At 34.7% G+C, this 27,424-nt stretch overlaps 1 protein-coding gene and 1 pseudogene across 1 annotated transcript; one reads left to right on the forward strand and one right to left on the reverse strand.

The window, feature by feature from the left end:
* Positions 1 to 1,999: 1,999 nt before the first annotated feature.
* Positions 2,000 to 27,424, reverse strand: LOC136206973 (protein FORGETTER 1). The gene is made up of 32 exons (XM_065998202.1): positions 26,788 to 27,424; positions 23,649 to 23,714; positions 23,340 to 23,513; positions 23,141 to 23,271; positions 22,881 to 22,957; positions 19,893 to 20,074; positions 19,030 to 19,107; positions 18,292 to 18,424; positions 17,443 to 17,503; positions 16,950 to 17,031; positions 15,983 to 16,111; positions 15,697 to 15,840; positions 15,069 to 15,168; positions 14,845 to 14,976; positions 13,590 to 13,657; positions 13,352 to 13,524; positions 13,157 to 13,250; positions 12,232 to 12,329; positions 12,018 to 12,153; positions 10,721 to 10,827; positions 9,457 to 9,552; positions 9,287 to 9,374; positions 9,080 to 9,200; positions 8,385 to 8,484; positions 8,181 to 8,304; positions 8,035 to 8,112; positions 7,810 to 7,928; positions 6,555 to 6,608; positions 6,376 to 6,478; positions 4,966 to 5,094; positions 3,327 to 3,438; positions 2,000 to 2,339 (listed from the first exon to the last, which is right to left on the reverse strand). Exons 1-32 carry the CDS (start codon positions 27,250 to 27,252, stop codon positions 2,308 to 2,310), a joined length of 3,786 nt encoding a protein of 1,261 aa, XP_065854274.1. The 5' UTR covers positions 27,253 to 27,424; the 3' UTR covers positions 2,000 to 2,307.
* On the forward strand, positions 20,765 to 22,622 carry LOC136205915 (calcium-dependent protein kinase 10-like; annotated as a pseudogene).

Raw genomic sequence — 27,424 nt, forward strand, 5'->3', positions numbered from 1 at the left:
GGAAATTGAAACGATACCATTATAGATGATGAAAGAGGCAAAACCAACGAGAAAAGCAAGCGTATAAGCAAAAAGTATACCATTTGTACGGGAAATTAAACATAATATGTCAAAAATCTCAAAAGTCGCTAACGATTGGTATCAGAAATTGAAGAAGTTGAAACGGAGAAGAAGAAGACGAACAAGAAGAAGAAGAAGAAGAAGAAGAAAAAGAAGAAGAAGCAGCAAATGAAGCGGACGAGGAGGAGGAGGAAGAAGAAGAAGAAGATCGATCGATCGATTCGTCGAATGGAACTAAGGTTAGTTTTGTCCAAAATGAGTGAAAGTGTCTAATTTGGTAACTTTGAGGTAATGTGGGTTAGATATGTAAATTGGGGTCTTTGATTGAATCAAATTAGTAATTATCCCAAAAAACAACAGAACCTAGTGATCAAAGTTTATTTAACTTCACTAGTAAAGAACAGAACCTAGTATATATATTTAATTCAATAAATGCCTCATATTTTCTTAAGTGGAGTGATATTTAACTTCACTAAAACTTGGTCAGCTGTATAATTATATACTAGGTGGTTAGAGCTCTAAACCAAGACCCCACAAAATGTTTTCTTTATTCAGATTTTAGGAATTTTCCACCTTCAGCTAGAAGATAAACATCTCATTTGCATTGTTTTACTTAATCTTTTATAATAGATGTAGGACCTGTTTGTTGTATTACTATTTGCCTGTTTATTATTAGTTATTTAATTATTAGTTTTTTGTAAAATTATATTAAAATATTATTATTCGCATTTAAAATATCCAATATAAACATGTTCTAAAAATACATTGTTTGCAAAACGCTGCAGTTTCCAGAGAAAATGTTAAACTCCGCAGTTATATAAACCTAACTTAACGCTACATTTCATTTAGTTCAGAATGAAACGCTAAACGCTCATCCGAAAAGTTAAAACAAACACTTTGTAGTTCTTTTTTTCTTCTTTCTCCTTTATTTGTAGGATGTTTTCCTATATAGAAGTTATACTGTTTTTCTTCATGAAAACACATGGATAAGTATTTCTCGCTTTGACCAAAAACAGCTTCAAGCACTATCTACTAATATTGTAACTCTACTTCCTAAACTCTAGGGTCGACTTCCATGTGTTAAGCATAACAAAAGTAACTTTAACAAGTTAAACTTATCTTACATAAGAAGAAAGAACTCTTACTAAAAAGGAGGGTTGAGGTGTAAAGAAAACAGTCTGGTCGAAGGAGTAAGCTAGTCAAGAGTGGAGAAGTAACGAATAAAGGTCGAAGTTAAGTCAGTCTGCGCCGTAGACTAATTCATTGCTAGCTGGACAGCATTTCAAAAAGGTTTCATTGCTAGCTGGACAGCATTTCTTTCTAGCTTACTTACGTGCTATGACGTAAAAATTCAACATTCTCTGATATACTTTTAAATTGAATTTTTTTAATTATTTATATCAAGATGTATTATATAGTTATTTTTTTGTAACGAGCAAAAAGAACATTCAAATACATTAGAAAATAACATAATATCCAGGTTTTACAAGAATTAACAGCCAACTTTACAACTTTTTTTTATACAAACCCGATAAAATTGAACTTCAAAATTATAATTTATTTAGAACTTTAAAATTATTATTAGTGACAAATAATAAATTTAGTTCAATTTTATGATGAAAAATAAATCAACTATTCAATGAAATTAACATTTAATTGTAATTTTAAATTCTATCAATTTTACAAAAATGTGTAGAGAACTTTATATCTACACAATCATTTTGTAGAAAGCAAAATACCATTAGTTTTTTTAACGGAGAAACGGTGGAATTTACCTAAAACCATGAAATAGCATCTATAACCGTTTCTGGTTTCAGCGGACCACATAATCAACCTAAGAAACCGACTTAAACACAACTCGAAAGTGAAGGCTATCCATTCCTAAGACGATATGATTTACAAAAACAACCCGTCTCACACAATGGTTAAGAAGAATAAATTAAAGTACAGAAGGGAAGCGGTTTTATCTATTTCATGGACTAAATTATACTCTGTAGTTTATATGATTAAATTTACAAACAGGTAGAAGAAGAGCTATGAACAATACAGCCTAGTAACTTGTTTTTTTTTTTTTTTTTTCTACAAAATTATATATGCCAAAAATGGAGGGAAGAATGAAGCTCAAAATAATATTAAGCAAAAAATTACTGCACAATTTCATCTAGTGGTGCAAAAGATAACTTCTCTTTTCACTCACTGATGTTTCACGATTGTACCTGCACAATTCCAGCTGTTTACACTTTACTTTCAATCATCGATATCTTTAACCCATGCAAGATCTGCAAATCCAGAAAAGGAAAAACAGAATCAGAACAGAAAATGTACAGGTAAATTACACTTACTAAAGTTAGAGGACTACTTTACAAAGGTAACTGAACTTCACTTTCTTTAAATAAAATCTAGCACTTCAGATTTGATTTCAATAGAGTTGCTATGGTCAATTTGTGAAAGGAATAAATCCCTATTTAGTTCATGTGGTATCCAAAATCTTGTCATTTGCCCTCTATAGTATTATTTGCCCCTGAATTACTCTCATAGGTGATATTTAACCCATTTTTTATGGAAAACTAATTTATTAGTTGAATATTGACGTGACATGTAAATATAGCAATTTTTTTAATTTTTTTCCCATCTAGACTTAATATGTGGATAAATAATAAAAAAATTAATTCCTTATTTAGCCACATATTAAATCTGTGGGAAAAAAAATTAAAAACTGTCACCCGTGCATATCAGGTGTCAAAAATTGTGACGTGTTAGAATTTAACAAATTAGTTAATTTCCATTTATGGGTTAAATGTGACATGAGAATAGGTGAGAGGCAAATGTTACCAAATGATACTCACAAGGGCCAAATGACAAAATTTGGATACCACACAAGACAAATAGGGGTTTAATCCATTTGTGAAATGTTTATGTGAAACTAAAGACAATTGACTATGGGTAGACTAATCGCCATTTCAAACAAACAACAATTTGATTCTTTAAATTTCTTTGTGGCGAATTTTCCATGTGGCTGCCACATCAGCCATAAAAGTCAAAACATGTCTGGCATTACGCTTACTTAGCGTATAGTTAACTTTCTTCTATATCACTCTGGTGAGTTTTTGTAATTTCTTTTTACCAAAATGACTATTGAAATCCAAAGTGTAGTTCTATGGATTTACCGAAAGAAAATGAAGCTCAGGGACCTTTGCGATACAAACACTAAACTTCAATGACCATTAATGAAATTTACCCAGGTTGAGATAGAATGAAAGACAGACCTTGAAGCACAGAGTCAACAGCAGCATTTGGGACAAGCAAACCGACTATCCGCCGGTTATCTGTGGTGGTTTCTAAACGCACAACACGGAGCCGCTTATGGCTTATGCGTGCCTGTCAAAAAAGTTAGGCAAGTTTTTTCAGTGTTTGACATCATCGAAGAATAAACATAAAGTGATTTCAGAACGAGAATGCCAATTTTGCAGCGGCATCCTTCTTGAGCATGCTTCGATTTTAAGGAAATAATGAACTGCACTCGAAGGTAACATATTTGGGAAAATAAAATATTAAAGCTTTGCTCTACAAATAATTTAAGGATATGAGTCAAATTTTCCATAAGGTTATTGGGGAAGTTCAATTTTGCCCTCAGAGTACAAAGTAGTCCAATTTTTTACCCACCTGGTAGAAATTCTAGCTCTCAATTTTACCCTTTCCCAAGGAAACTAATTTTCGTTGGTATTTATTTATTAAAAGCCCGAAAAAAGTGATCAAAAACTGGATTTGAGTAAAACTGAACTAGGTTTTCTATAATGAGGATAAAATGGAGCAAAAGTTTCTATCATTAGGATAGAATGGGGCTGTCTTTTACTATGAGGGTAAAATTAAAATTCACCAACAACGTTAGAACATCTCCAATAGACTCCTTTATTAGGCTCTTAATTTTGAGGAGTTTGGGTTAAAAACCAACTCTAAGAGACTCTTAGCCACTTCTCAAATCACTAAGAGTCACCATTCCCTCTATATTATTGAGGAGTCTCTCTCCACTCCCAGTCCCTTCCCCTACTTATTTTTTTTATTAAAAATTTATTATTGAGGAGTCCATCTACTCTCACTATTCGTAAATATAACAATACATGACAATTTTAATGATAAAAAATAAATAAGGAGTATTGTTGGAGATAACGTTATTTAAACTCTTAAATGGCTAAGAGTAAGAGTCAATTGTTTATATTATTTTAGCGATTGGAGACTCTCTTATGGAAAATTTGACCCTTATCTTAATAATTTATATAAGATATCAATATAACACCTAATAGTAGCCAGTGAAGACAACTTCAGTATCAACTAGCAAAGACTCAAAACTGTATATTTCGGATGTGGTACTTGATGCCCCGCTAATTTGACTTGGAGCAAAGTAAAAAAATAAACCTTGTAGTTTTACTAATTCACAAAGACATTCCTATAGTTGGAAAGTTCACAAATACGAGTCCAGGTTTCCTCCATTTACAAAAACAAACTTTTTCACTAAAAAATCATCTAAAATTGCTTACACGGTAAACATTCAAAACAAAAATTTCAGCTGTCGTTCCATTCGATTATACACTTTCCAACATATAAAAACATTTTCAAGCGAATGAATTATAAATTGAAAAAAGGAGCATTTTCAAGCAACATAAAAATGACTTAAATTCCTTGTTTACTAAAGGTTTTATTGAAAAAGTCTATCTTTCCAAATGGAGGAAAACTCAGACCTGTGTTTACAGTCTATACAAATCGTGAAATCACATGATTTATTTTTTTATTTATCCATAATAAATAACGAAAGAAAAATTTTGTATATTCAAAAAGAAAATTGACTAGTGTATCAACAGTCAGCCACAAAATATAGGAATGTAATCTACTTCTCATGGGAAATTTTACCTGCTTAGCTAGGGCCTTTTCAATAGTGCCCCAAACAGGAAGAATAATACCACCCAAAACATTCACTTCTTGTTGTCTTCTACCAACTGTGCAGAAATCGCCAAGCTTACATTTGGGTCCATGCATACACTGCAGGTTGAATAAACAATAAGCTTGCGTAACCATAAGCAAATGGAGAGTCAATTGAAACACTAGCAGACTTGCTATAAATTTCAGTAATAGAAAGCTCAAGAAGAAAATTGCAAAAATAAAAATATTACAAATTCACCAACAAAACATGTCCAAATGTGTATCACATCAATAGATGATAGAGGTGACAATTTCTAACATGATAACACTATTTATAGAGAAACCAGGCTGACAAGACGCAATTACCATTTTTCTTGCATTTATATCATTTATATCATATATATAATCATATAGAAACGTATAAATAACATAACAGATTTTGACATGGTAACCCTAAATTGCCACTGCTAGATGGCACGACTGAGCCACTTAGGGTGAGAGATAGTTGAAGTGAGAATACAACATATGACAGTTTGTTCAATATGATTCTGCTTTTTTAAATTGAAATTGATCATGTCTGATTAACCGAATCACTCCGCTACAAGTTGAAAAAAGACTCAAGGTACATATACAAAACCCATGTTCCCACTCTCTGGTGTTCGTGCTGGGAGTATAAAAGAAACTTGCATTGCAGCCTTCTATAGGTGTTCAAGTAAGTTAAAAATCAAGATCAGAAAGGTGAATACATCACATTGCATAGGAAAGAATAAAAAGCTGTATTTAGGGTTAATTACACCCATGGTCCTCCAACTATCAGAAATGAAACAGACATGCCGTAAATTCTTAACGAGAAAGCTATCGCCGTTTAACTTTGTTTTCACCCATGGTTCTTTTGTAGGGAAATCAGCAAATATATTCGCCAAAAATGTCACATGGATGATGTCATTAAAATATCACCACGTGGAAACTATATATATATATATATATTCCACAAAAAATTTGCCAAGTGGGAAATAAAATGTAAAAATATATATTTTTTTTTTGTTTTTTTATTTTCCACATGGCAAAATTATGATATATAGCATCCGCGTGGCATCTCCAGCGAATGTCTTTGCTGGTTTCCAAGCAAAAGGACCATGGATAAACTCAAAACTAAACGGCCATGACTTTTTTTAACAAGAATTCAAGATTTATAGCCTTTTTGTTTCATTATCTTTTATAGTTGGAGGACAATGGATGTAATTAACTCCTGTATTTGCATATCCTGTGTTCATTCGATAATCTAAAAATGCGCACATCCAGTTATGCAAACTTAGCCTACCAGTTAGAATAACACCTAACATTTCCAAATACAGAATTGCAAAGACAACAACATCTAAAGATCTATCCTATCCACCATACCTGTTTGGATGAAACTTCATATTCATCTTCCCAACCAGTACGAGCCTTGTCAAGAGATGATAACTTTCTATATTTAGTTTTCAACTCTGTCAGGGCCATTTCCCTAGTCATAGTAAAAATATCAGTAACCAAAAATCAATCAAATGCAAATCAGATTGAGCCTGGTTAATATTTCATACCTTAATGATTCCCCAACAGCAGGCCTGACGATCTTATACATCCCAGAAGCAGCACTGAACAGAAAAAGGTAATGTTGAAATAAGTATCTATTAATCTGAAGCACCAAAAGTTATTTGGAAAATGAGCAAAAGAACAAGAACGAAATTGAAAAGAACTGTAGTAACACACACACACACACACATATATAAGAATAAATAGTGACCTCTTCAGAATTTGAGTTCAGTAATGTTAACTAATAATAACTGCCAAGCAGCCTAAATATAAAAAAAGCCATCAAATCATGCGTCCAGCACCTAGTAGCTCCTATACAAGATAGCATCATGAAAATGTATCGAAAAATCTTTATTGACACAGTTCTTCCCTTGAGTTTGTAAAATCTAATGGAAAAGCAGAACAGAAACACATTGATGAATTTGTGAGAAAGGTCCTTGAAATGGTTCACACACAAGAATTGTAGATGAGCAAATATCAACAGAAGGTTTCATACTACGATTAAAGTAATAAGAAAAGGAAGGGACAGACTATGGTGACACGATGTCGTGAGAAAGCACATTGCCTAAACTTTCCTAATGGGATGGATGAAATAATCATAACCATGAAGGGGGTCTCAGCAAGTTCAGGATCCAACATTAGTTGAAGTAAGTTGCATTAATAAGAAAGAAATTTGAAAACACTAAGTCACTCTGGCTCCAATGAAAATTGGTGTACAACAAGTCACGGATACGAGTCTTAGGAGCGGCCTCTTGCCAAAAAAATTGGCAAGGGAAGGCTTGCCCCCAATACACCCTTGTGGTGGGACCCCTCTCCAGACCCTTACTTAGTGGGGATGCATAGTGCACCAGGCCGCCCTTTTATATGTAAGGGCAAAGAGCTAAGGTATAAAGTAAAGAGGTTGATCAATCTAATACTGAACCACAGGTTTGGAGAATTATACTAGATGAAATAATGTATCAAAGAGTACGGGAACACAGCTTGAGGGAGAAGGCAGTTAGTTGAAGAAAGGAATTAAAAGCCATGCTTTGCTGTGGGACACATAAAAAAACCCGACCTGAAAAATAATTCCCCTCCCATGTTCAAGGCATTCCATTTCTCAATTTACCTAAAAGTAATTCTCCTCCAATGTTCCATGCTTAGATAAACAAACTAATATTTTCAGGTTGAATACTTGTAACAGATCTTTGTGATTCGGAAATAGAGCATTTAGCCAGAAACACCATTGTTTGATTTACAAATACATGAAAAGTCATCTCATACCTTTCAAATGCTAAAATGAAGTGACGTCTTCCTAACCATTCTCTCTTAGATTCATAGAAACCATCACTGGAAGAGCCAAGCCCGTCCTTCTGCTTTTCCTCAAGCATGGTACTTGCAGACTAGCATAGATGAAAGGTTTCATATTACATCATCATTTATCAGAAATCACATGCACTAAAACAGAGAGTAGACAATCAAGAATGAAAAGGAAATAAAACAAAATACCTCCCACGTTATTCCACGATCAAGAGTGAAAGTAAAAAGAACTGTTGATGCCCCTGACATTTGATCAACATGAACAGTCTGCAAGGAAATAAAGTCAGGTCAACAATAACCAATGGTTTTAATCCAAGAGGAGTTAGATGGGTTACCTTTGGACTTTCTTGTAATTCGATTAAATTAGCTTTCATGTCAACAATTCCAGAGTCAAGATTTCCCTCAATGCGTGCATTCTGAATAAGAAGATCTAAGATGCTAATGAACAACTCAAACAACCTGCATATTTACGGTATTAGCATCTGATTGTGGCTCTAATCTACTCGAGCGTATCAGTTTTTCAATCAATAAACCAGAACCTATTTTGAATTTCAGGTGGCAATCCTAAGAGCCGATTGAGGAAACGCCCAACATCATGCATGTCTGAATCAATTATACGTCCAGATAACTTCCCATTGCCTGCATTTACAGGAACTTGAAACTTAAAAACTAAACAGAAACATGACAGGAAAAAGAACAAAGTAAACACTAAGCTTAATACTCCCTCCGTTTTATATTATATGAAGTTTTAGACTTTTCAATTTGTTCATTTTTATATGTCGTTTTGTGTTACCAATGCACTTCTGATAATACTTTCTCTAATCTACCCCTATTTATGGTAAGAGAGAACAACTGTTAATGCAAATAATCTTAATTAAACCATAAAAATTAAGAAGAGAGAGAAGTCTTGCATAGAAAGTAGAGATTTGGGAGGGAAGTATTAAGGGTAAATTAGTCATTTTAATGGTCTCATTAATATTGCATTGGTTTTGATGAAAAACCTTAAACTGACATATAAAAAATAAGGGAGTAACACATATCATAAAGAAAAATGAACTTATTTTTCAATATTCAAAATTGTTAGTAACTGGTAAATAATTCATCATCATCCGGGCAAAGATGCCTTGGCTTGAAAGGAAGTCTGCAATTTGGCAGTTGCGGACTCCAATTGGCATAGGTTGGTCTGGCATTTTGATAGTACTAAATTTAACAAACATCCAGAAAAATAAATTACCGATGACAGAGTCTCTAACTATTCCAACGGCCACAAGAGCAGCTTTTGCCTTCAAGAGAAATTCTTGAACCGTCTCCGGCTTTTCAGATGAACACCCCGGAGGTACAACTGGCAGGTTATCCTGAAAACTCTACTTTAGTTATTTTGCACACTTGAACTTCCAAGTAAAGTGAGTGTAAAAAGAGGTACTAAAGAAGATGAGTAAACCTGCTCCATTATTCCTCTATACATCACCATTAAAGCCTTTTTCCCATAAGCACTATCATAGTTATAAGCACTCAATGATGGTCCTGCCCTGCAAGCATTCAAAACTCTATGGGATACGTACTAGATTATAATTCTACAATTTGATTTCTCAAAGCTCATTGTCAGCTTACCTGCGGTCTCCCTGTGTCAATGCTCCAAGAGATTCCAATCTCTTGGCAACTATAGATGCAAATCGGCGTTCGCCACCAAGGTTAGTGAATAGTAGCCTGGAAAACAATTAAATAGTATTCGATCAAAAAGATCATTCTCAAATCCTATGAATTCAATGGAGAAGATTAATAAATCTACATAAATCAAAGAGACCACCAGAACAATTTGGATAATGAAAACTGCATGTGTTTTTCTTGTATTCCAAAAGGGAAATGGGGAAAAAGGTAATGTGTCGGTTACAAAATCTGGTGGACACAATAGTGTGAAAGTGATTTGCCAGAGACTATCCACAATGGTCACTAAACTTCTTATTAAGTGCCCATATGGATATCTAGCGAGATAAATATCTTTCATGCATTTCTATTTTTTCACAATATTAACTTCTTGTTCTGGGGCAAAAAACAGTGCTTTAAAATTAATCAAACCCTTTGGTCGATTACTTCAATAATTCACAATATGCACATAAACAATAGAGAATGATTTCCAGAAATAATATTTTCTGCAAAACGAAGGGCCTTAATCACAAAACAGCATCTACAGATTAGATCTGTACCATTTTGACCATAATCTGTCAAGGTAAATTGTTTCGTTTCAAAAGAACAAAAAAGACGTCTAAAGTAATTCAGACATGTTAAATGCTGGTCGATGAACAATTCCGTGCCAAAATGCAAGGGAATAAGAGTAACTAAAGTAGGGAAGCGGAAGACCGAGGCTAACTTCATTGACAGTCATCAAAATGACTTGCAATTGCTCAATCTTTCAAAAAGATAGTATATTAACACAACTGATTGGAAAAGAGGATGGGGTACATAACCAATCTCAATTAGTTGGAGTAAGGCTTAGTTGTCATTGTTGTTGTATGTATAAGTTCTAATATTTGGTTAAGTCCGTTTAACTCACAGGACACTAGCATCAGCGATGCTATTTTACCAAACTTAACAAACTGCACCTTACCAAATCCTAACTGTCCACACCATGTATTTTCAATATATATATTCCAAGAAGCCTCAGAAGAAGTGATTTGGCTACTCTTCAAGCCTCCTCAGTCACTATCACTAGCATGTAATGTAAGTGCATTTGAGTGTGTCTACATGCATTCTTTTAGTAATTGTTAAATTAATATTCAATAAAGAGGATTACAAATTTGCTAGATGAACTAAAAGTGAGTCAACCTGATGTATGCAGCCAAGTCAAAATAGAAAAAATGTGACTAGTATATCCCACCTATATTCTGGTGCAGAAGCTTGATTTGACCTATGAGTTCTTCCAAACTGCTGAATTGCTCTGTCGGCACTCCAAGGAAGTTCTAGTGTCAAATGAACCCTTCTTCTCTGTTGGCATAAATGCAAGTGTCAAATAGCAGAAAGATAGATGTAAAAGGCACAAATTGCAAAGAGGAAAGACCTTTCCAAGTCTGTCAAAAAGCACAACCATGCAGATGAGAAAAAATGCCAGAAAGGTGATCATTAACAAACTCGAGCAAATGATTCTCAAGCCTTTACGAATATAGGTGTCAAGTAGCACAGGTCAGGTGGTGACACATCAAGTGGGGTCCAGAGGTCAATTAGGTTGCTATGTTTTCCCAGACATCAAGGTTCCAATTGTAGAAAAATGAGATCTACAGTTAGTTCAAGCTTGTCTTATGAAAAAATGATTTGAGTGGAATCAACTTGAATTTCCATAAAATATATATGAGATAGTAGTTGACAGCTAAGACTTTTACAGATAATGGTGTAATAATTATTCATAGTACTGTATTCTATAATCGGTTTACAGATATCTCCACTCCAATTGAATTTATATTCATAAATTATTTTCACCTAGATTTAAAAGTCAATCTTAATCCATTGATAATAAGCAGCTAATATAATCTTTTATCCAGCATATACATAAATTAATAACTACAATCATTATTCATATCCTCTATTGAATATCAATAAAATACTAAGTCAAATCAGACCCTTCAATATTTTATACAACTAAAACATTCAAAGGCCTTCTCATACGAAGTTTGTAATTTAATTGTGTATAAATAGAGTTTAAATACAAATATAACCAACTGTAATATTGTAATACTAATTTCCAATACTAAATTAATTTAATGCTTATAATATCCATAAAAATTGTTACAAATATTCACAAAAATACTTTTGGGTTTGTGATAGGATATGGGTTCGACATTAGGACCAAGCTTCTTTCCACTCAACCGAAACTGTATAGAATGAATTCCATACACAAATCTGCAACCAAATTGAAATACACACACATATATGGCAGTTTTTGGTAAAAAAGAATTCCCCTCTATACACAAAAAATAATGTAATTAACTTATTTACCAAGACAAATTTATCTCCTTCACAAACTGGAGGAGAAAATGTTTCATGAACCCACCAATTAAATAGGAATTGCAGCCAAGTTCATAGGACTGATCTCAGTTAATTAGTTCATACCAAGTTCTAAAGAAACAGGTATTACCTTTTTATTTTTTTTAAGCCTTGGATCTTTAAATGAATAGGCATACCTGGTTTACTGCTCTTCTATCTGCCTGCAAAGAAACTCCAGCTGATCCAGCCTCGGATATGACTGCAACTAGTTTTTTGCCCTCCATAAATAGGTGCTTCTCATGCATGTTGACCATTTCCATGGAAACATCCTTTCTGAAGTAATATAACAACACGAAAAAACATCAATAAGAGACAAATGAACCACAACAGAGAGAAGGCACATAAACTCACGTGTTTCGTGCTTGATAAGTTACACCTTTGCCATTAGAGGCTCTTACAAGCATACCTCTGCGCCCAGTCATCTCTGCAACTTTATCAGGACCGCCAAGCTGCATGAACACCAAATTCATGGTCAAAAGCACATCAACCAACAGAATATTACCAAACATCAGTTTCAAAATACAGATATACTGTCACCAGCACCCAAATTGAACAGCATGTTTACAAATGAAAGTATTGAGATTTATTTTTTCAGTTCTCTTATCTTTCAAATGACCTGCAAATTGGATAAATTTTTCTCAGGCTTCATGTATGAACCTCCTACCATCATTCAGTAATTCATGGCTTAAGCTTGATGCAGGGGCTTCTGGCATTAGTTTTTAGGAGCTATCAATTCAGCATTATTCAATCATCTTTTACACATACAAAAGTCTACGTACTTCTCTTTTTCCCTCTCTTTTGGGATACAGAATAAAACGATATTGTACACAATGCACTTCGAAAATATTTGTCTCAATTTAGTTTAAGAAAATATAGTTCAATGTTTTGAGAAATACGAAACACTAACACAGAGTCCCTTGCTAATCTTCTCAACCACGTATAGCAATGTGTGTACTGTGTAGTCCCTTGGTAAATATTCTCACCTACATATAATAATGGGTGTTTGTTGAGGAAAACAAACACAAAAGCCTCGACTATGAGCAGCACCTTGGGCTTCCATATACAATTGGGGGATATACTACAACTTTGAATTTATTCTGGCTACACAATGATAATAAAGGAAGCCTTGCTCCTAAATTGCAGTTTAGTCTAGTAATAAAGTATGAGCAAGGACTTGCACACTATACGAAGATGATGGAAGCGTATCTGAACTTATCTAGCATGTACATCAGCATATACAAATCTTAAGAAAGAGAGAGACCAGTTATTAGGCTACCTGATCAATAATATCATCCAAAGGATTATTAGGGAGATCCAGTGAACGGACTATCTCCAAAATTTTTGACTTGCGCCCCAAAGCTGCTTCATACCTGTAACAAATTCAGAGATGTTTGGTGTCCAACAACACCTGAAAAGTAGAAAATGATAAAATTTAAAGTAATCAGAAAAAGAATAATGGAATTTTATTTACCTTTTCAAGAGTTCAGCTAGATAAGCTTGCCTTGCTTGAAGGAATTCTTCTGTTTTTTCCTTGCATGAATAACATGACCAGTCTTCAGCTACTAAATCTGTAACTGGTGGGATCAAACATGCAGGATGGAACAGTTGACCACAACAAGAACACCGCAGCAATTTCTTCCTGTCCTGCAATTGAAATTAAATGAAATTAATATTGCATTTAACAGAATTAATAAACAAGCAACCTTTACCTCTTCACCAGTGCATATCTCACAGATCTGGAACTCATCATCAGAAGTGGATTCGTTTCCAGAGTCAGCTGCATGTACCACAATAATAATAATAATAATAATAATAATAATAAAGATAAAGCATGTGATGAAATGAAGTATATAATCATTTCAGAATTTGTAACCTAGCATTCCAATTGAACGCAGAGGCTTGTCTCACATAAGGTGGAATATTTATATCTTATAACGAAAAACTGAACTTTTGTTCATGGATTAAATATCTAAGCATGCACCAGAACAAGTTATACTAAATACTTATTGGAAACACAATTTTGATAGATAAAAGCCAAGCTTGACAAGCGAAAAACCATAACAATAGAGAAATAATCGGAAGTCCAGGGTTTCCAATAGAGGTATTGTATTTATTATAGTAACACGAGGAAGATTCACAAGTGGGACTACAATTAATGGAGTCAAAATACCTAAAAGGCAATTCCTTTAGATGTTAGATACCTAGTTCTATCAATCTCAGTGATAAGGAGTGAAAAGAGAGAAGAAGATTTTTCACTTGATGCATGAACTCACGATGATCTGTGGGAAGTGCAATGAGTTGTGGATCTTACAAGATCATAGCAACTCTGGAAATATTGATTACAGGTTCTACTCAATTGAAATTGTCATTTACTTCAAGAATTCATGTTAAGCTTTATGAAAATTATCCACAAAACAGTAATAGCTGAAATTAGGATCAGGAGATGAATGCAAATTGAAAATTTTGGAATATGAGAACAATCAAATTTATATAAATGGAACATGAATCATTGGAAATAAGCTCAGAAAGAGAAATTAGATGGTAAGGCCATGTCTTTTGTATATCAGTTGATTAACTGGTAAGTCGAGGAGCAAACAACAAGAGCAATCCGAGAACAGCTAGGCGACTTGGCTCAGTTACAAATCATGGAGGAGTACTCCATTCTCAAATGAGCCAAAAGTATGAACAAGACAAAAGTCAACTATGTTTCCCTTATTTGTAGCCCTACTAGTGTGAAAATTAAGGGCATCCGTATTTCAGAGCGCACCAAGCGAGACCATGTATCATACGAAACGAACTGGTAAGAAAAGTTCTGCACCACTACACAAATGAAGTTTTGGTCCTAAACCAAACAGTATCAGGGCAATATTCATAAATACACATCTCAGTTAAACTTAGTGCTGCTAAATTGATTTGAGTATACCACTTTAATATGTTTAGATTAACTGAGATATATATACTCACTTTCAGAGTCTTCATCACTTTCATCATCACTTGCAGGTTTCCATTTTGCAACTTTCCTAACTCTCCCTTTCAGTGAAACACCAGGAGTTGCTGAGTGCCTCTTTCGCTGAAGTTCTTTCACACCTTCCTCTCCTAAAAAGAATCAATTCAATGAATGACCCAACTCTAGCTAAACCAGTAATACAGAAAATACAAACAACCTGAAACATAAACCTCAAGCATACCTGCGAGAGATTCAGGTTTCTCTGGTAGAGGATAATTTTCTTCCACAAATTTCAGCAAAAGCTCTCGAGGTCCAGAGATAAAATCATCAAGTTCAAGACCCTACTTAGAAAAAAAGTAAAATAGGAATCATTGTTCCTACTCAATACTAAATACAGAAACATATTAATATGAGAGACATGGACATGAACATGGACGTATTCCTTCTCTTTTGCTTGGCATATTTAGAGCAAGTAATTTGTTTTTGGACACGTTATACACTTACATTTCATTCTTTGTTGATTCACCAATTTGAGATACGGTTAACATGTAACAGTTAGTCTAGTAAATTAAGATAGTGGAAAATATTGACATTTTAAAAGAACATTGCTCATATGTGCAACACGTGATGGAGAAGTGGACTTGGCTTTTCAAGCTAGTTTTGAGATGCAATTTCGAAAAAAAAAAAAAAAAAATCCTTCGATGAGTTTTCTATAATTGAATAAACCTTTCTTTTCAACCAGTACACTTTTCTAGATTATGTTGTCATGAGTATACCTTCTCCACATATTCATAATCCATCATTATAAAGAAGTTCCAATATTTATTTAAGAACACAAGAGAGAAGACAGCACATCATAGAATACGCACATATTTTGTCACAGCTTCTTCAGTCCGTGCCTCTCCAGTACTCTGGAGACCAATAACCACACATTTATTTTCCACCAATGCTTGCTTAGATAGTCTGACAGTAACAGGAACCTTAGCTGACATGCAAAGATGTCTGAAGAAACGCTGCCAAAAAAAGGTCAACAAATATATGATGACCAAAAAATGTTAAATTTAAAAAAATTACAAGAGTGAAAATAAAAAGAAATCTGATGCAATCAGATTACATTCAAAACATTACGCAGCATGTTCCAAGATAATTCTGTACCTGATGGCTTGACCAGTATAGTCTCCACAACTGACCAGAATTTGGTTTGTCATTACCAAGAAAAGCACTAGCAGATAGCAATTCCACACGCAACTCTGCCCAAAACTCTGCTGCTTTTTTGTACATTTCCTAAAGATTCATAAAGCAATCAAATACTTATAATAAAAAAGGGACAAGCAAGTCTAGCCAATGCAATATATAGATATGAACTAAACTTCTTGCAAAACCTATAATCCTCAAGAAACAGTTCTGAATGCAATGTCAATCAGAAGGTATCATTGAAGATTAAGCAACAATTTTTTTGTTCATGCCTAGAGAACAAGAAAATTGATGGGTTAATAAAATATGAGATAACATTAAGATAAGCTATAATGTAAACAACCAGTAAACTTATCGCATTTAAGTGTAGGTGCGCAATGAACTTTTTGTGAATTAACCTAATTAATAATTTAATTAGGTTACCAATTCCAGTTACGTCTAAGTAACAACAGATGATATTAATGTTCTTTTTTAGAAAGTACATCAAGTTATGTTTTGAAATGAAAACCAATAAAATCATTATAATGTTAATATACAATTGTTTTAATGGCATACCTTCTATAGTTGGTTAGTTAAAAAAAACCTTGCAAACCACTATTTGGTTACGATTTAAATGCATTTTAGACATTGTAAACATCCTTGAAGACCGATATATAATACTATTAACTTTAGTTTTCCTATTACAATTAATGTTAATCACTAGCCAAACCTTAACAATAGTATAAAACCTGAATAGCACAAATAACCGAGTTCAGTACGGAGGCAGGGAGAGATCTAATCATCCAAGGGTCAAAACATGGAAAAAAATGTTAAGAGAAAATAATAAATAAAATAAGCAATATCCTTCAATTACAGTTGATCATGCAATAATTATATAGTAAAAACATTGACTATATGACAAAAATATAAGCAGATTTACATGTCTTACCATCATTTGAGCCTCTAAAGGTGCTTCAACAACATCAAATTCAGCCCCCTTGTAACTAAGGGTGCGACATACATACATTCCCCTAAGGATTGGAACAAATTCTCAAATCAGAATATACATATATGAAATGCATAAGTGACTAAGCGTTTGTCTGATAACAACTTTCAGCATGTAAATTAATACATTAAGTGCTTACTGATTTTGAAACTGTTTAATAAAACCAATTAAAAATTTCAGTTAAGTCAAAAATCACTTATTTTGTTAAGTCAAAATATTTAACTTAGAACTTCAAGTGGAATATTATCTACTAATATTTTTATATGCGGTACTTATTTTTAGTATTTATCAAACAGTTACACCATTTAATACTTTCAGCATTTTACAATATTCAGCACTTAAAATTTAATACTTAATTGTCAGCACTTAATTTTAAATTTTATCAAATACCACCTAAGTGTACTACTATTTACAGAAGTGTTTTGAAAATTATAACCTCGCTTTCATATCCATAGCAACAAGTTCCAATGCTCCCACACCCCCCTTTTCAAGAGCACCTGCAAAAGCATTCTAATAATAAGTAGGTCCGGCATATCACTTGAAAACGGCATTCGCTGGTAACGTTTAAAGTAAAAGAAATGGTACAACAAAGGAGAAAAATAGAGAAACCCCCAAAGAAATTCAAGATTTACACACATGACACATGTTTATATACACACAAATACACAAGCAAATAATGACCAGAAAGGTGAAAGTTGAAGATTGTGATATCATAGGTTTACAACTTAATTGGAATATAGCAGCATTTAGCATTCATAAATTCACATATGCACAAAGTAGGAATCGTGAAAGATTTATTAAGTAATAAAGCAACTATTCAAGAATTTGGAAAGTTAATTCATTAATCATGGGTATTAAAATTAATGAACTTCCTTCAACTGCCATCGTGAAACCATCAGTATCAGTTCTCTAGGTGGGATGCTGCTGAGATAATCATCATCTATTCATCAGCTATAAAAAGGGCGGCCCGGTGCACTACGCGTCCCCGCTGAGGGCCTGGGGAGGGGTCCCACCACAAGGATGTACTGGGAGCAAGCCTTCCCCTACCAATCTATTCATCAGCTATCAGGGGAAAAATACCAATCTTGGAGGTAAAGCTTCATTTTCATATTCTTATCTCACTATACTGTTTTCATGCATTCAACTAAAATACAATGGCAAAACAAATATAAATGCAATAAACAACTGAACATAAATAGCATAAGATAGAATGATGCTAGGAAAAAATAATGCAAAAGATGCAAAGAAGCAAACTAGAAATAAATAGCATGAGAAGTTACCACACCTAGAAACTTCTGGAAATCAGGAAAACACGTTCCATCGCCCCAGAGACCAAGCCTAACCATATAACCCAAATTGCGTGGCTCAGATGCACCAGTTGCTGAGCAATAAATTACACGTGCTTCAGGAAGTCGAGCCTGTTTTTAGAATTTGACTATTAAGATTCAAGAATACACAACTAAACTATCTTGTGCCATTCCGAAATAACAAACAAAATGGCCAACTCATTATTTTTCTGATGATAAAAGCATTCATTAGATTCATCATTGCAGTTTTATAGCAGAACAGTATGTGCAACCCTGGATATATGCATGCACAACCACTAATGTTTTATATGGAATAGCAAAACATGTAGAGTTCAAATATTGACAAGTTGCAATATAGAACTATTCAATGATCAGAGACAAGATTTAAAAGATTCTTAAAATGTGATGAAAATATACACATTGTTAATGTCACAGAAATCTAGCAGCAATTCGGAATACAGACATAAAAATTTATGAAAACTGTAAATTTCTAGAACATGCTTTATATCTTGCTTTTACCTACTAAATTATTATCAGGTAGTTCAAGGAAAGAAATTCCTTAAAGTAAGAGAATTTACACAAAAAGAATTCCCCAAAGCAAGAGACTTTACGCAAGAAACAAAAAGCATAATCTCAATAATCAATTAAGAAAACAACTCGACATAGTAGTTGAGACAAATTTCTTTGAAATTTAATTTCATGAATCATGGACAAACCTGAATATCAAGAACTGCTTCACCTGTTCGTGTTGGCTGACTTCCAGCTTCAGGTACCAAATTTTTTGCCTTGTGGCACTGAAATGAAGAATTGAACCTTAGAAATAAATGTGGAACAATGTACTGAAGCCATCGAACTCATCAAACAACAAAACCTTTAAATTGAAGTACTGAACTTTCTTAGAAGCAAGTCATGCTAGACACAAAATTCTATACCAAGAGTGTCATTTTATGTTGATAATTGGAACTAGAGTTGTCATTATTACTCCAAGAGGTGTGTTTATCTGTGTCATTTAGAATTGGGTCTTCATTTATACTGGTATTTTCAAAAGGACTGAAACTATCCATTGATTTACTTAGCCTACACCTGTATCCTAATTCCACATTGAATCTGATCGAATTGAACCACCATTTTTCCATAGAACTTTCTTGCTACTATTTCCATCACAATAAATAGATGAATAGTCATTCAATGAAAAACCATTTATTTATTTTTGTCAGCTATTAATTTGAAGTGGACCTTTAACTATCAGCTTGAGCTTTTAGCTAAAACGGTTCCATGACATGGTAGCAGAGCCAGTGTGACCAAGTGGTCCTGGGTTCGATTCCTGGCAGCCCCATTTGTTGAGTTATTTGCAGGAAATGGTAATATGGGCCTGTGTTGTCACGCTTCAAGCCCAAGTGTGCTTTCGCGTGTGGGGGTGTGTTAGCTATTAATTTGAAGTGGACCTTTAACTATCATCTTGAGCTTTTAGCTAAAACGGTTCCATGACAATTTTATTTCCTATATATAGATCCAATCACCAGGGCTATTAACTAATAAAGAGTGGGTATTAAAAAAATGATTCTCTTCTACTTTATACCTCATCGAATATGAGGAGACCATCAAATTCTGATCCACACCACTGAACAAGTTGCTGTAGACGAGATCTACCCTTTTCAGAAGATGCAATTAGGCTGTTGTATGTCGAAAATACAACTCCCTCTCTAACTCCAACAGATTTTGAATCAAGTTTAGAATACGGGAGCTTGTTCAAAGCATGCACTGCATAGAGAAATAAATATCTAAAAATAACAAATGCCTCAATTACATATTTTTACAAGTATTTGATTAGATATTCAACATATTACTCTTGCATTCCTCAGACAATAATTGATTGAAAAGTATGTCTTTTCTAGTCAATTGTAGACAAAAATTAAAAGGTGAAAAGGTAATTAAACTTCCTTTTTTTCCCGAAAAAAAAGAGGTTTATTGCAATACAAGGCTTTACCTTGCACAATATTGGGATTTCATCATCTATAGATTACAGATACCCAAAAAAATTAAATAAATTTTTTTAGGAAATTTTTCAGTCAAATTAAGCCTTTATTTACGTTAGTCGTAAGGCTTTATCAACAGTAACAGCTGCATGAAGATATCTTGTGTTAAAAATTTCTCAGTTAGGTTTAATATTAGAAAAATGGACTCTAAGAAATTCAACATTAGAAAAGCTACAGATGAATCGCACAAATAGAATGAGGTGAGGAGGACTTCACTTTCAAAAAGGTACATTAATGTTAACCTAATATTGAATTATCAATCAGCTAAAAAATGTTTTATCCACACCTTCGAACTCAGAAATCAAAGAAGGGATGGAAATATAACTTCCTGTAATTGATTACAGAAATCAAACATCACAATGATAGGTTCAGGGAAAAAATCAAATTCAAGAATCTGTTTGCAAAATATAAAAGAATGAGAAGAAAATGGGTGGCGAAGAACACTTGCTGTCCACAATTAGGACAAGATGAAGATAAAAAGGTAGAAAAGAATCCTTGTTGACTGTTGTCAGATGTTAATATGAATTGTTACTGCTACAAACCCTCCATAGTCCAGGGTTCCATTTCCATCAACATCAGCATCTTTATATCTGGTTCAGCAAGTTGTGAACCAACCTTTCGAAGAACAAAATTTAGTTCCTCATATGTTACTTTACCATCATTCTATGTATCCATCAATGTAAGCAAATCTGTGATTACTTCAACTAACAAGTGTTCTGGAATTACCCGCAATGCTTTCTTCTTAAAAATCTATTCATCATAGAAAGCTGCTTTAGCCTGGCCTCAAGATGTATCCAAATGGGACATTTGGAGCTTTCTGTGCCTTTTGTAACCACAAATGGTCATGAACCTGCTGGCAGTTAAGCACTTTTTGGGATTTGGCTTCAGCATCTGACGAACTAGACTCTTAGCACTGTCTGAAATCTGAGGTCATGGTTCCCTTTTAAAATCGATACAACATCTCAAAATTACCAAAGCGACACCCTGCTCAATCTTAGCCCAAAAGAAGGAACTCCACACTCAAAGATATAGAGGATCACTCCAGTGCTTCACATAACAGCCTCTGGCCTATAATTCCACCTCAATACCTCTGGGGCCATGTAATAAGGACCCCAAAAAGCACCGCACAAACCAGACGGAAGAAATCCAAAGAGCGGACGCCTAATCCCTACTCCGACGAGTCAATCCGATCATCAGCTCTGATCCGAGTTTTGAAAGATGTGATCTCGGTCACCCAACGGCCTGGGATCGGGGATAAGTATATCTTAGGCAGAGACTCAGCCGCGGGGAATTCAGTATTATCACATATTTGTGTACTAACCGAGAGACTAAGGACGCTCTGGCTTGCAAGTCGATTTCTAAGAGGAAACTGCTGACTGGAGTAGATATCGAGGACGTGAGAAGAAAAGTGGTGATTATGTCCAGTTTACCGAATCACCACAATATAGTGAAACTGAAAGCGACTTATGAGGATTGTGAAAATGTCCATTTGGTGATGGAGCTGTGTGAGGGAGGAGAGCTTTTTGATAGGATAGTGGCTGGAGGACATTGAAGTGAGAGGGCCGCAGCTAATATTGCCAGGACTACAGCTGAAGTTGTCAAGATGTGTCATGAGAATGGAGTTATGCATAGAGATTTGAACTGGAGGCTTTCCCGTTTGCTAATAAGGAGAATTTTGTGCTAAAGGCTATTGATTTTGGCCTCTGTATCTTTTTCAAACCAAGGGAGAAATTTTGAGATTGTTGGGAGTCCTTATTACATGGGCCCAAAGAAACTGAGGCAAAATTATGGGCTAGAGGTTGATGTGTGGAGTGCTGGAGTGATCCTCTATATCTTATTGTGTGGGGTATCCTCTATATCTTATTGTGTGGGGTTCCTCTGTCTTGGGCCAGACTGAGCAGGTTGTTGCTTTGGTAATTTTGAGATGTTGTATTGATTTTAAGAGAGAACCATGTGCTCAGATTTCAGAGGGTGCTAAAAGTCTAGTTGGGCAGATGTTGGACCCAGATCCCAAAAGGCACTTAGCTGTTCAGCATGTGCTTGATCATCCGTGGTTACAAAATGCAAAGCAACCTCCAAATGTCCCATTGGGAGACATCGGGAGGATGAGGCAAAAACAATTTTCTATGATGAATAGATTTAAGAAGAAAGCATTGCCGGTAATTGCAGAACACTTGTTAGTTGAAGAGATTAAAGTAATCAGAGATATGTTTACATTGATGGATACAAAGGGGAAGGTGATGACGACACACTGGTGTACTCATAGTTTCTGAAAAGCTTTAACAAAGATTGTTGGATACAAAGGGGAAGATGATGATGACACACTGGTGTACTCATAGTTTCTGAAAAGCGTTAACAAAGTGCCCGGTATAGTACCACTTATGTCAAGATCCTAAGTATTAGCCAAATTAATCTACCTCACCATTTCAAAGAAAACCATTGACAAGCCAAATGTGCATAACTAATTCCAGTTTCCGCTATTCTGATAAATTCAAAACTGAAAACTGAAACGACAAGTATACATAATTCACCTTCAACATTTGTTGCACCAACGTCATCCAAGTCTCTTCTTGCATCAAATTTTAAGTCTGAACCGATAGAAATCCACCTATATAAGATCATTAGAGAATGACAAAAAAATAATGGTCAGGAGTTGAAAAACAACACAGTCCTGGACGCAACGGAGCCTAAAAACAAAAGAAGCCAAAATAAAGTAATACCGAACCAGAATAATACAAGAAGAAAAACAGAAGATATGCTTCAAATGCAGATATTACAACCCAAAACTTACAATGCTTTCCTCCTCCCATGTTGCCAGTTCTCCCATATCAACCCTGCAACTGTTCGCCCCTTTCCCACACCAGCTCCGTCTCCAACAAAGAATCCAGCTCTAGCACCATTTGGAAGGTTTTGAAGGTGCCTCTGTCAAGGAATACCTCATAAATCCGGGAATTCAGAATAAAACAATAAGATCCACAATGGAAAACAACCTGGCAAGCATAGACCAACGTCTCAATCTGCAAGCATGACAAAGCTTTTGTTCTTTCTAAGTCATCTTTGATTTTTAAATCATAAGTAGGCTCAGGTGGCTGGATTGCAGATAAGGAAGATGTCTCCACAATAGGATCGGGATGGGGCGGTCCAATTGAAAGTTTTGGAGGTCGCTGCATGAAGAAAACAAAACAAAGCCACATAAGCATGAACTTAATCTCAGTTAAGTCAAAATGTTTCAACAATAATGGAGAAACAAAGAACAGAACATCAATTGTAATGCGAACGATTGGATATAATGCACTCACATAATCTGTAAATGTTTCACCCACTGTGCCACCTTCATCTTCTTCCCGCTCCACCTCAATAACCACCTAAGAAGTTCAATTAATGGAAAGAAATAAAGAAAATAAGAAGAAAATTAACTATAATGCATATTTTCACCACAGGAAATCACATGACAGCATGGGATGTGTATCCAACACTTGGACCTAATAATCAAATACAAAAATACCAAGCAGGTTCCGTAATAGAATAGAATAGAATAAAATAATACTCTTGTCCAATTCCATCCTATTATTCTAGCAAATAACAAATAAGATATGTATAAGCAGTATCTATAAACCCCCATAACAAAATAAACTATTGATTAACCAATTCCTATACATGTCATTCGGCATTTATATTTACTTTAGCACATATTGAGGATATTGACGAGAATGTGTTCAAATTTATCTTGGTGTCAATGAATTATGAAACTAAATGCTCACTTATTTGGGCCGAGCAAAATAGGTTCTATTCAAACAATCCTCTTTCATTCACATACTAATGATTGAGCAAAATACAAAATTGTTTTTTAGTTTAATGTCAACCATTTATGTTGAATGTTTAGTCATTGAGATTGTACAACAGACATGAGCTGTCTTTTTCACTTAAAACATGACATGATCCTAATCCAGAAACAATTTCTCAAATTTTGGCTGAAGCTCCTCAAATAGATGACAAGGGTTTGGTTATGTCCTTAAAATTTAATTTTAAGCCTGAACGAGGTTCAAAATTCTTAAAATCCTTCCTAAGCTCTCTAACAGATGAAAGTTGCCCCAAAAAGAATTCTTCTCACACACCCAAAGTATCAAAGTGATGCAAGTTACAATGTTCATGATTCTACATAATCATTCACTTATAAAAGTACTCCAGTGTCCTCCAAAATAATTAATAAGAAGAAGAAGAAGAAATCAAGTGATGCAACGGTAAACGTTGTTGTTGTGTGACCAAGAGGTCACGGGTTCGAGTCTTAGGAGCGGCCTCTTGCCAAATAAATTGGTAGGGGAAGGCTTGTCCCAGTACACCCTTGTGGTGGGACCCCTCCCCGGACCCTCGCTCAGCGGGGACGCGTAGTGCACCGGGCCGCCCTTATGTAATAATTTAACATAAGAAGAAATCAAGTTATTATTCAGAAGTATGGGTAACAAAAAGTTTAACACTTGAACAATTCAAAGTTTCCTTTTTCATCTCTAATTATCAACCCAACCAAACCAGATTGGCCAATACTATATCAAAATTCTCTAACTTCCTACTCCCTCCATTCCACAATAGATGTATTTCTAGAGAATTTTTTTGTTCCAAAATACATGTCATTTTTAGTTAATCTATACAAATAAATTAATTTTACCAAATATACCCCTATTTAATTTACTTCTACATAAGTGGTTCATTAATTAAATTACACAATTTTCTACTAAATTCACCCTCCAACGTTTTCCTAGGAGACGCTTCAATTCCCAAGACCCCATTTTCACAATTAATAAACATAAATAATTGCATTAGTTGCCATACATGTAATTTTTCCTTCTTTGTGAATAATTATGCATGATAGGGATGAAAAAGGGTCCACACCAATCTGCTGCCCAAAAAAAATCTTGGGTAAATACTCTAGATCAAAAGCCAATTCATAAGGGTAATAAAGTAATTTTAGTCAAGCCTCAAAGCAAATCTTAATTCTTGTGCCACCCTCTAAAACAACATGTATATTAATAAGGGTATCGCAGGTCAGATTAGGAATTATCTTATCGCAGTCGGTTTAGGGATTGTGTCGCAGTCGGTTTAGGAATTGTATCGCAGTCGGATTAGGAAAATACCTGCGATACAATTCCTAAACCGAAAGCGATACAGATAAACCCTAATCTGACTATTTTTCTCATTAAACAGAAGACAGAGAGCCGGTTTATCCGAGTAGGAAGACCGAACCCTATACAACTCTAAATAGGAAAACCTAATCCTATACAGACTCTACTTAGAGCATAACATGTAGAAGGTGAATTAGGAAAATACCAATCGGTTCCTAATCCACCTGCGAACGATACAGATAATTCCTAATCTGACTGCGATACCCTTATTATATATTGCAACAGAGGGAGTAAATAAGTTTTGCATCCTCATAATGTCAAGTGATCTCCCCTCTCTCCGTCTAGGTCCTCTTAATTCAGCTTTGAGAACTTATATAGACATGAAATCATTACTTACAAGATAATCACGGATACAACAATCTGTTTCCAAAAAGGACTTTTTTAAATCCTACATTAAAAAACCTGAGTTGGCTACTAATGTCTTGGCTCATACTAAATCAAAACCAAGAACAACTATCTAACCCTGAACATCTTTGCTTAATACATTTCCTATTTTAAAGTTTGTAACAATGTAGATGTTGAAGATTGGCCTATTTGTGCTGCCTACTACTTTCGAATCACCCTAATTTGGTCACTTACATGCTTAAATAAACTTTGTTTATACTATCATTAGTTAGTCAAGATAATTAAAAAAAGAATTTAAAGAGAAAAAAGGAAAAACTTAGTCACTTCCCATTAAGAATAAAAATAACTTTCGAAGTAACAATCCTAATACAAGCAAAAGGACAACTCTTCTCTATGTGCTTACGATTTAGGAAAGAAAACCATAAGTCCTCTTTATGTCTATCAAGATTCCATATAAACAATGTAGGATATCTGTATCCTATCTTATAATTTCCTCTATGCACATCATTGCTGCTAATCATACATATATAACATTTGCTATTTTATGCCACTTGATCATTCTTATTTATAGCAGATTAAGAAATCCAACATAGTTAAAAATTAATTAAACTCACAAGAGAATAACTTATCAACTATCAAACAATTAAATGCTGAGTTGAAGAGCATAACTTAATCAAAATAATAATGGAAACTAACAAGAAAAGACTAATGTCAAATAATGTACTCATTTCACTAGTAGAAGAACAAATATTATTTCTAAATTCAGTCTAAAGATACTAAATTCAGTTAATTCCACAGTAATTCAATAGTCACATGGCAAAACTCTTCCTTATCCCCAGTTAAGAAGTAATTCAATCCAGAACAATTAACGAAATTAGAATGAAAAACACGTGGAAGAGTAAAACCGATGAAAGACCTCGTTGACTTCCTCGGGAGGTTGCAGCGTTTTCGGAAGAGAAGGAGGAGGCGGGGGCGGAGGAGGAGGCGGAGTATAGAGTTGATTAACTTTAGCAACATCAACAGCAAGATCAACACCACACTGTGGACACGCAAACCGAGTCAAGCCATGGGGAACATTAAGAATAGCCTTACAATTAGCACAAGGAAGTTGGATCTTAGTCGGATCGATGCCGTGGGCAGGCACTTGCGGCGGTGGCGTATTCTTCGACTGAAGGTTGTTGTGGACCCTACTCATGAGTTCCGGCGGTAGCATTTGATGCATCTGACAAGTCGGGCAAACAAAATCCAATAGTCCTGGTACCACCGTCAGTATCATCCGGCAACCGGCGCAGCGCACTTGAACACCAGCGCCATGTGAGTGAGGAGGCGGCGGTGGCGGTGGTTGGGAGACCAGCGGCGGTGGCACCGATGGCTGAGTCATGAAAACGTTATTACCTTTTTTATTCGTTTAATTTCTCAAATCAAATCGCTGGTGCGATGATGGTATAATAAGCTGTATAGAGTAAAAGGGAAGTGTAAATTTTTAAATAAAATGTTTTAAGTAAATAATTAGTTTTCTCTAGGGATAGAAAATTGGGCGCGGGAAGAACAAG

The sequence above is a fragment of the Euphorbia lathyris genome, chromosome 9 (assembly GCF_963576675.1).
Source record: "Euphorbia lathyris chromosome 9, ddEupLath1.1, whole genome shotgun sequence".
In the NCBI taxonomy this organism is placed as follows: domain Eukaryota; kingdom Viridiplantae; phylum Streptophyta; class Magnoliopsida; order Malpighiales; family Euphorbiaceae; genus Euphorbia; species Euphorbia lathyris.

Bases quoted from the DNA above. Each gene is read 5' to 3' on its own strand.
- LOC136206973 (XM_065998202.1), bottom strand. From the start codon at position 27,252: ATGACTCAGCCATCGGTGCCACCGCCGCTGGTCTCCCAACCACCGCCA. The intron at 7,929-8,034 runs GTATTTTGTTTT...CATCTATGCTAG, and splicing joins ATCGTGGAATAACGTGGGAG to TCTGCAAGTACCATGCTTGA. The intron at 3,439-4,965 runs GTAAAATTTCCC...CTTTTTTGACAG, and splicing joins AAAAGGCCCTAGCTAAGCAG to GCACGCATAAGCCATAAGCG.